This window comes from Labrus mixtus, chromosome 21, assembly GCF_963584025.1.
Source record: "Labrus mixtus chromosome 21, fLabMix1.1, whole genome shotgun sequence".
Lineage (NCBI taxonomy): Eukaryota > Metazoa > Chordata > Actinopteri > Labriformes > Labridae > Labrus > Labrus mixtus.
In genome coordinates this window covers 12159275-12168183 of record NC_083632.1, presented here as the reverse complement: position 1 = coordinate 12168183, position 8909 = coordinate 12159275, and the positions used below count along the sequence as shown (strand labels likewise).

The 8909-nt window shown below is 40.5% G+C and overlaps 1 protein-coding gene across 3 annotated transcripts; it reads left to right on the top strand.

The window, feature by feature from the left end:
* The first annotated feature begins 316 nt into the window (after nt 1-316).
* On the top strand, nt 317-6122 carry pgap3 (post-GPI attachment to proteins phospholipase 3). 3 transcript variants are annotated; one of them, XM_061028066.1, is made up of 9 exons: nt 317-736; nt 1604-1707; nt 1859-2011; nt 2130-2192; nt 2889-2950; nt 3161-3297; nt 3474-3678; nt 4182-5418; nt 5458-6122. In XM_061028066.1, exons 1-8 carry the CDS (start codon nt 523-525, stop codon nt 4243-4245), a joined length of 1002 nt encoding a protein of 333 aa, XP_060884049.1. In that variant the 5' UTR covers nt 317-522; the 3' UTR covers nt 4246-5418; nt 5458-6122. The 3 variants fall into 3 exon arrangements, with proteins under 3 accessions (XP_060884049.1, XP_060884048.1, XP_060884050.1); XM_061028065.1 differs by having other exon boundaries at nt 4182-5422; XM_061028067.1 differs by having other exon boundaries at nt 318-736; nt 1610-1707; nt 4182-5422.
* Nucleotides 6123-8909: the final 2787 nt, after the last annotated feature.

Sequence of the window (8909 nt, the reverse complement as noted above, 5' to 3'; positions counted from 1 at the left end):
ATATACAGAGAGAGAGGGAGAGATAGATTTGCGCTACTTTAATTTAAAAATCAGTAGCTCACGTGATCTCGTGACGTTATCGCAAAGCAGGAAACAAAAGTAGCTGCAAAAACATTCCGCCTTCAAAACAAAAGCTATCAGCACTCATGGCTATGTTCAATAATTCATCTAATAACATAAATTACTTTTACAAGCTACGTAAAAAAAGATATAAATTGTAAATTTATATCTTTTGTTTGTATGTTTCAACATTCAGCGCAAACGCTTCCGCAAACACTCATGCACACGTGTTTTATTCTGGAAGGTACTGACCGGAAATGAGTGTGTGTGAGTATGAATTTCGACCCTGATCAGATCGAAAGGGAACCAGTGAACACACCACTGCTTGTTCATTTCAGGCCCGGTTTGTTGATCCCTGCTCGGAATGGCAGTCTGGTGATGTAGACTTGGCTGTGGAGGTCATCGATGCCGCTGTCGTCCGCCGTGCCTTCGTGAGCTCTAACCAGGCCGAGAACCACCACCATGGCCTCAGATATACCCGGCTGCACATCTGTCAGACTCCCCGCTGTGGCCACTTTCGCCCTGCTCCTGATGTCGGCGACCACTGTACGGTCCTCTCAAGGCGACAAGGAGCCAGTCTACCGGGACTGCGTGAAGCACTGTGTCCGGACAAACTGCACCGGGGCTCGGCTACGTGGCTTCCAGTCCGCCCAGCCTCAATACATGGCGCTGACAGGTGAGTTGTTATCGTTGTTGGCAGGTGAGTTAAGCTAACTTAGCCTGCTAGCAGTTCGTAGCTGCAACAGTATAACAGCATCGTGCTTGATGTGTGACTTTTATTCTTATCTTTGTCTGTGATACTGTCTCATACACTTACACCGCCAGGACAGGTGATAACCGGTTTTTCTGGCTGAGCAAGGTGTCACAAAAAGCAGGTTTCAACTCCACACTCCCTCACTAACTACTGATACACCTGTGTGAGAGATTTAAAAGCACAACACATTACATTTCTGAGTTTTTTTTTTTTAGAGTAATCAAACCTGCAATAAACCTACTATAATTCAACTTTAATGACTAAGGCCAATCATTTTGACATTAATTATTTGGTCTTGGAAGTGTTAAATAAGATGAAATACGTGTATTGTATACTTTGAATAATATTGCTTTGGTGTATGAATGTGCAATTCATACACATTGCCAAAATTATCACCTGATGTGATCATTAAAACCCCTTTTTTTTTTGCGGCAATTGAGCAAGTGTGCGGGCCTATCTTCTTTACAATTCATACACATTCACATGGTGCTGGCACAGCAGGGAGAGCTGTTTGGGGTTAAGCGTCTTTCCCAAGGGCACATTGACATGTGGCTGCAGGAGATCGAACCCTGACCTTCTGTTTTAGGGATGACCGACTCTGCCCATGAGCTGCAGCCGCCCCTGCATCAACGCTTTTGCATTGAAAATGTTGTAAGGATTGTATTGTTTACATTTAACGACTTGTGTCAATCTAGTCAGTCAAAACTTTAGATGTGTTTCATTGTTTTTTTTTTTTTAACTTTACCCTTTAACCTGTTTAAGCCCTCATTTCTCTTCCTTGTTCTTGAGTTCCAGGTTGGACATGTCGGGATGACTGTCGCTACGAATGCATGTGGACCACCGTGGGCCTTTACCAGGCCGAAGGGTATAGGGTCCCACAGTTTCACGGCAAGGTAGGTGCTTGCTCCAGAGGCGAGTTTCTGTTTCACACCACGCTGCAGCTCAAAATCTACGTGTTGGCGATGACTCGGTGTAAAAGTATTCCAATTTTGATTTGTGTGAACTTACGAGAGTCAAATTCTGGTTGATATCTTTTGTTGACAGTGGCCGTTTGCACGCTTCCTGTGCTTTGAGGAGCCAGCCTCTGCCCTGGCCTCTCTGCTTAATGGTTTGGCCTGCCTTCTCATGCTGCTGCGCTATCGGAACACGGTGCCACGCCAGAGCCCCATGTACCAAACCATCAACGCCTTCTCACTGGTGAGTCAAATCCTGCATCTGCACTTCCCAGAACAAACGCCAATACTATTATGCCCTTACTCTTGTGTTACGGCAATATGTATCAGTATTAAAGAACAACTTTTGCGTGTCTCTGCAGGTGTCTCTCAATGCCTGGCTCTGGTCCACAGTGTTTCACACCAAGGACACCTATCTCACTGAGGTAATGGAGCCTGGCTGTTTGGGAACAGTTTTGTCAGCTTTAAAGCAAAAAGCATTTTAAAGTAGAATGAACCAGAGAATGAAAAAAAAAAAAAAAAAAGATGACAGCAAACTACTGTGCTACTCTGCCAGAATATCCTAATTAAGCTCCTTTAATGTTTGAATGAAGTTTCAACACAGAAAGAAAATGTAAAAGATAATTGCCACAAAACTTTATGTTGCCTAATTATAATAGTACTTGTCGAGCTTTATGGCTAGCCTGTTAGCAAGTTGTACTTTCAGCTGACGGAAATTCAGTTATCTTCCACAAGTCAGTCCACATTTGTATATGGAGGGATGTTAAGAGCTGTTGGGAGGAAATTTTCATGCCAGAGAGCTAAAACAATAAGTAGAGCAGGCTAAAAGCAACCTCTTCACATATCAGGCAGTCAGTTTGAATATCTGATAAAAGCCTGTAATGCAGCATTACTAAATGCAGAGTTTGAAAATATATTTCCTACTGCCAGAAAACCTGCTGAGAACAGGAAGGTTTTCTTTCTCTCTTTTACTGACTAATGAGATTAGCCACTCAGTAGCGTCCTAATTCCATTACGGACCAGCTCTTCAGCTGCATGTGTTATATTGTCTGTCACAAAAAAAAAAAAAAACACTTGAGTTACTTTTAAACTTGTTTTTGTTTCCTTGTCTTCACTTTTAGAAAATGGACTATTTTTGTGCAACAGCAGTCATTCTTTACTCAATCTACTTATGCTGTGTGAGGTGAGCTGTAAAACATGTATCCACACTGATGTTTCTTTTGTTCGATAATATTCAAACAAATAAAGTAATTCTATTGGTTAGCATTTAATGACTTTTTAATGTGTCCAAGTCCTGTAAAACAGTAGTCACTGTTTTTTGCTTTTATATTACTGTTTGTATAAATGTAATAGAACTTAGTTTTTCTTCACTCTGTCCCCCTCTCTTGGTCAGAACTTTGGGTCTGAGGCGGCCTGGTGTGTCCAGCATGATGGGGGCCCTGCTTATCCTGGCCTTTACCTCGCATGTGTCCTATTTGACCTTTGTCAGTTTTGACTACGGCTACAACATGGCTGCCAACTGCACAATTGGTAAAGGAAAAGATCCAATCAGCTTTTATTTTGCTGCATTTTATTTGTGATGCTACTATATTGTTAACAAGGATTGATTTGTTTGAACAGTATCTACACTTTCCAGTACTTTCTAATTGTTCTCATCTTTTCTCTGTGTTTTTTTTTAAAATGCTATTTGTGTTGTGTTTTTAAAGGCATGGTGAACCTCCTCTGGTGGCTGTGTTGGTGCTGGCACAACCGGCGGACCCTTCCATATTGGTGGAAATGCGGCCTCGTGGTGTTGCTGCTACACGGTCTGGCCCTGCTGGAGCTACTGGACTTCCCCCCGATGCTCTGGATCCTGGACGCTCACGCTGTGTGGCACCTCAGCACCATACCTGTGCACTTCCTCTTCTATAGGTCAGTCTGAAACATTTCAGGCCATGTCCTGAAAGAGAACAAAAGACAATAGCTGTGTCCCAATTCATGGGGTAGAATCCTACTAAAGACCCAGCCTCCGCAGCTTGCGAGGATTTCCTGTTTGCATCACCAGCTGCTCCCGCCCTCAACCTTTTGTTACTTAGCAGCGCTCCTGTGTCCTTGCAACCTCAACAGCTGCACCAGAACTAACATACCTAATATCAAGCTAATCTATTATTATTATTAAGATAAATTCTAGTTTCAAGGCCCCTTTTTGTATTTTAACTTTTGCATCACTAGCTTATCGACTGAGTTGGAACCAATTCCTTACGTTTAAAAGCGAAATCATCAGCAGCTTTAGGTCTGTCATCCAGTTTGATGCCTTCGCGCCCCACCATGACCCAGCACTTTTCAGATTCACCCTTAGAAGGATGCAGTTCTAAATTGGGACACAGCTTGTGATTTTGCCAGATTAATGACCCTGACTTGTTTTCGCCCTCCAGTTTCCTGATTGATGACAGCCTCTACTTATTAAACACAGAGAAGATGGGTGTCAAAGTCGAGTAGGTGGAACTCATCGCCTCTTCACCAGGCCCACTCCCTCGCAGCTCTCCAATCAGGGCAGTCGGACAGTCGAACATGGACGTAGCTCAGCCTGCCAGATGACATGCATGACACCACTATGACTTCCGTCAAAGTAGACTTTGTTTACATGTTAGGTTTTAATTGTATTTATTTGGGGAGAGAAAAATCTCACTGTCACCACCTCCTGAAGTCCAACATAAGTGGCAGTTTGCAGCAGCTGACACTGGATGGCACTCATTCCCTCACCTTACCATCATAACCTTCTCTGTGTGTGTGCTGGGCTCCGTCTGAGCTAAAAGTGGACAGTTGGACGCAGAGAGGGAGCCCTTGTGAAAGGAACTGGATTGTTCTAGAAAAAGGGGGAGGGGGGGTATTTTTGGAAGCCATTCTAGCTGACTCTGTTTTTTTTTTTTCCTTCTCTCACATCACACCTTTTCAGTTTGTGCCTGTGTTTTTTCCACTGCTGCTTTTGTTTTCTCGTTATGATTTTCATCGGCTGCCTTAGCTGTTTTCATTCTGTTGTCGGTGACCAATTTGTGCTTTATTGTGTGTACAGTTTTACTTTGATTACTTAATTTTGAATTTGGGTGGGACATACCTGATGCTCATGAGATGGAAGTGTTATTTTTTTAATCACCTGGATTGCCTTGAAGTGTGAGGAAAGGATTGAGGTAGGAAAAATAAGCTGTAACAGGGAGCAGTATTCAGACGGGCTTCTTTTAAATCTTGGGTTTAGTGTGTGTGTGTGTGTGAAGGACCACTTCGACGTAAATGTGGCGCACATTATTTATATTTTATTGCAGTAATACTTGCCAGACAACCAGCTTCCTCAATATTAAAACAAATGTTCCCTTAATGTCTGCCTTAAACACTCTTTATGTACCTTTTTCTTTTGATCAAATTTGTTCCGCTCAGAGTTTGCACCAAAACAATCAATTTCGTACCATTTATCTCTTTACCTTTCTGAGTTTCTCTCCCATGTGTGCACTTTACAGGTGTGTGCGTTCACTCACACTCATACTTGTGTGAAACTCTACCCACACCTTTTTATCTTTGAGGGATTTGGAACAAAGACTTGTATGAGTGTACACATTGCCTTGACTCCACATTGTTTTTGTCATCATGAACTGAATCACTGTGTGTGTGTGTGTGTGTGTGTGTGTGTGTGTGTGAGAGAGAGAGAGAGAGAGAGAGACGGGGGGGGGGGCTAGATTGTGCTGGACCCTTTTGTAAAGCTACTGATGTGTGAGTGTGTTATATATATACCCATTGGAGGTTTAATGTGTGGATGTTTGTGACATGACGGGTAAATTTAGCTTTTTGGCAGTCTGGGATTGGGATGGGAGACAAAAGATGAAAGACAGAGACAGGTTAACAGGTTTGGGTGGAGAAAACGATTCCTGAAGATACATCAGATGTACTCTCTGAACGTTTTATTTTAGCAGATTCTACTTTTTTTTTTTGGGCCAAAATAATTCATCTATTTAAAAAGACAATAACTGCAAAATTAACAAACAAAGTAATTTACAGCCAATTTAAAGTTAAGTGTATTTTATTTTCACATAAAAATTTTGCTAAATCATGTCCCCTGTTTTATTTTTTTATTTTTTTTTACAAATTGAAGATTTCCTGAGAAATGCCTGTAAAAAAAACCACAGTTTTTGCCATGTAAATTGTCGATTTTCTTCTTCCTTTACTAATAACATCCATCACTCATCTGCTGCCCCCTGCCTGCTGCCCTGTGCAACATCACCTCTCCTACTCAGTGCACTTTCCTCACCTCACATCAAATATAAGACCAAAAGAAAAAAACAACTGTAAAGAAAAGGAGCAAATAAAGGTTCTTTGTTGATAAGGAATTTTGGCTCAGTTTTGCTGTTTTTGTCTACTTAAGACAATGAAGTAACTTTATTATTTTCTTTTTTTATTTAATCTGTCCTCAAAACACATGCATATAAATGTAGATGAGAAAAACGTGTCTGTGGAGGCGCTCAGACAGGTAGGGCGGAGCCAGGTTATGGAGGGCTTTATGGGTGATAATGAGGAGTTTGAATACGCTGGGGAATGGGGAGCGAGCTGGGGTTATGAAGGACGGGGTGATGTGGTACAGACAAATGACCCAAAAATAACCTATTCTGTATAGGTAGGAAGAAAGAATGCATCTTGGCTACAGAAATATTTTCATATATAATCATTATTACCTTATCTTGCTTCTTTTGTGAAATTATTGGTTAATTTGAGCACTTCATGCGTCAAAAATCGACCTGCAGTGAAAGTAGTTGGGAGGTTTAGAGGGACAACAAGAAGCTCCAAGTGGACAAGTATTTGTATTGTAATGAGTCTCAATATACCACTAGTCTAATACTCTCTGACTATAAACATGCATTATTTATATATATATATATATATATATATATAATGCATGTTTATAGTTTTTTTTTACTTGATCAAAAGGTATGCAGCGTTAATATACTGTCTTAAAGAATACAACATTTCAAGTCACCAAAGTTATCAGGTAAAGTCACAATGACTGCAGTGTCTGATGTGGCGCTCCAGGAGGTCCTTTAACATTTAAGTAAGCCCTACATGCACAGACTCCTGCAGGCCTGTGTTTGTTATTCCTTTTAATGTTAGCACACAGCCAAAACAGTAAGATGAATGATATTGTTTGAGAGAGAAGAGAAGCCTTTCTCACATTATAAGGAACTATGTCATCAGCAGTGTGTGCAGCAGTTGTCTTTGAACGTTCTCACTTGCTCGCAGTATCTCTCACCCTCTTGCTGACCCCCCCCCCCCCCCCCCCTTTCCATCCCGTGTAGACCCCATCAAATATGAGCCTATAGGCTTTGTTTTGTCTAATGTGGACTTTCTTTTACTTGTTTTTTATTCATTTCTTTTATCAATAACAATACGATATGGACATTTCTCGTTTGAGTTCAATATAGCTATTAAGCCAGTAAAATATAGATAAAAAGGGGGGGGAGACTAAATACCTACTCCAAACTATATACATATACACAATACACGAAATACACGTGCATCATTTAAAAAAAAAAAAAATGAAAATAATAATTGAAAAAGGAAAAGAAAAAAGTTTGTTCTTGATCATTCAAAAACAGAAAATGTGAAAATCCAGGTGCAAAGTCAACCCCAAGAAGAGATGGTGCATGGCACAAAACAGTGAAAAAGAAACATCACCCCCTACTGTAGCAGCAAAGTCATTACAAGTCTCACTTTGTAGGAAGTGTTTTTGGAGTCTTATAGCTATGTGATTTGTTCCATTTGTTAGATGTCCCAGATTTTTTGGATCCATATATTGTAAGTGGGAGGGTCTGGTTTCAACCATCTTATGGTAATGCACTTCATGTCTGCTGTGAGTAATATATTTAACAGGTATTTCTTGGCTCTCCCATTCAGGCTATTAAGTGTTACTCCCAGTAGTGCTACTGTAGGGTCTTGTGGAATGTCCTGTCGGAAAACCTGTTTCAGCGCATTGAATGTCTTTCTCCAGAACACGCTAAGCTTAGAACATGATGAGAATATGTGAGCGTACCTGGCAACATGTGTTCCACAATTCTTTGGAAGGCTGCATTTGGCCTATTTTGGATGTTGCTTCATGGGGTTCTAAAGTATTGAGTAATGATTTTCCATTTGAATTCCCTCCATTTGTTTGAGTTTGTAAAAACAATCTTCTTTCCAAGTGTCCTGCAATTTAATCACATATCTCCCATCTCTGCTTCAGTACCTTAAGTGAGATCTTTCTATTCATGGATATAAATATACATGTTATATGCCAATTACTTTCTTATTGTCCTTCTGCTTTTGAATTAGCATTAGACACTTTTCTATGGGGGTAGGTGTCATGAGGTTGTCCCACTCCTTTTGTGTTGTCAAAAAGGTTCTTAGCTGCAGATCTAAAGACGTCAGTCCTGGGGAGATTAAATTATTTTGTCAGCTGTTCAAATGTCTTCAGATCATTTCATTTAAAAAAAAAACTGATGCCGACAACCCAACCCATGATTTGACCATCTTAGTTTAGGTTTAAAAGACTTTATAAATCCAATCCTTGTTTATGATAAGATCATCTTCAGTAGTCCCAAAGCTACCTTTATTTTATTCCAGATTTGGTCTTAGTCCAGTTTGCTAGTGATTTTATAGGAGTATCTAAAATAGGCAGGGACTGCAGGGGAATATTTTTCTTAATGTTGTTGTATGTGCCATTCTGCTTCCACGCTATCAAGGGCCTCATTTGTGTGGCCAACAACAATATTCGAGTTTTGGAAGTTTTGCTTAGATAGCTGTACATTTACGCTTCCTTTGCCCCCCAAACAGTTGAGATTATTTTATCCAAATGATCAAATGAAGTTTTCAGAATGTCCTCAGGTAGCATCTGGAATACATCAAGTAGTCTGCAAATACTTTCAATACGACCTAATAGAGAAGAGGGAGCACAGACCATCATTCTAATTCACTATTGATGCATCATATTTTTTTATGTGGATTTGAAGACAATTATAGGCCAGGTTTTGTATGTTTAAAAAATGTGTTTCTTTAAAAAAAAGCTTGCAGCTGGGAAAATCATACAACCAGAGTGCGCACATCCAAGCGGGAAGAGGACTACTAAACCGATGTAAAAGTCACAGACG

Coding starts and splice junctions, on each gene's coding strand:
- pgap3 (XM_061028066.1), top strand. CDS start 523: ATGGCCTCAGATATACCCGGCTGCACATCTGTCAGACTCCCCGCTGTG. Junction 2,012..2,129: donor CCATCAACGCCTTCTCACTG/GTGAGTCAAATC, acceptor GTGTCTCTGCAG/GTGTCTCTCAATGCCTGGCT. Junction 3,298..3,473: donor GGCTGCCAACTGCACAATTG/GTAAAGGAAAAG, acceptor GTGTTTTTAAAG/GCATGGTGAACCTCCTCTGG.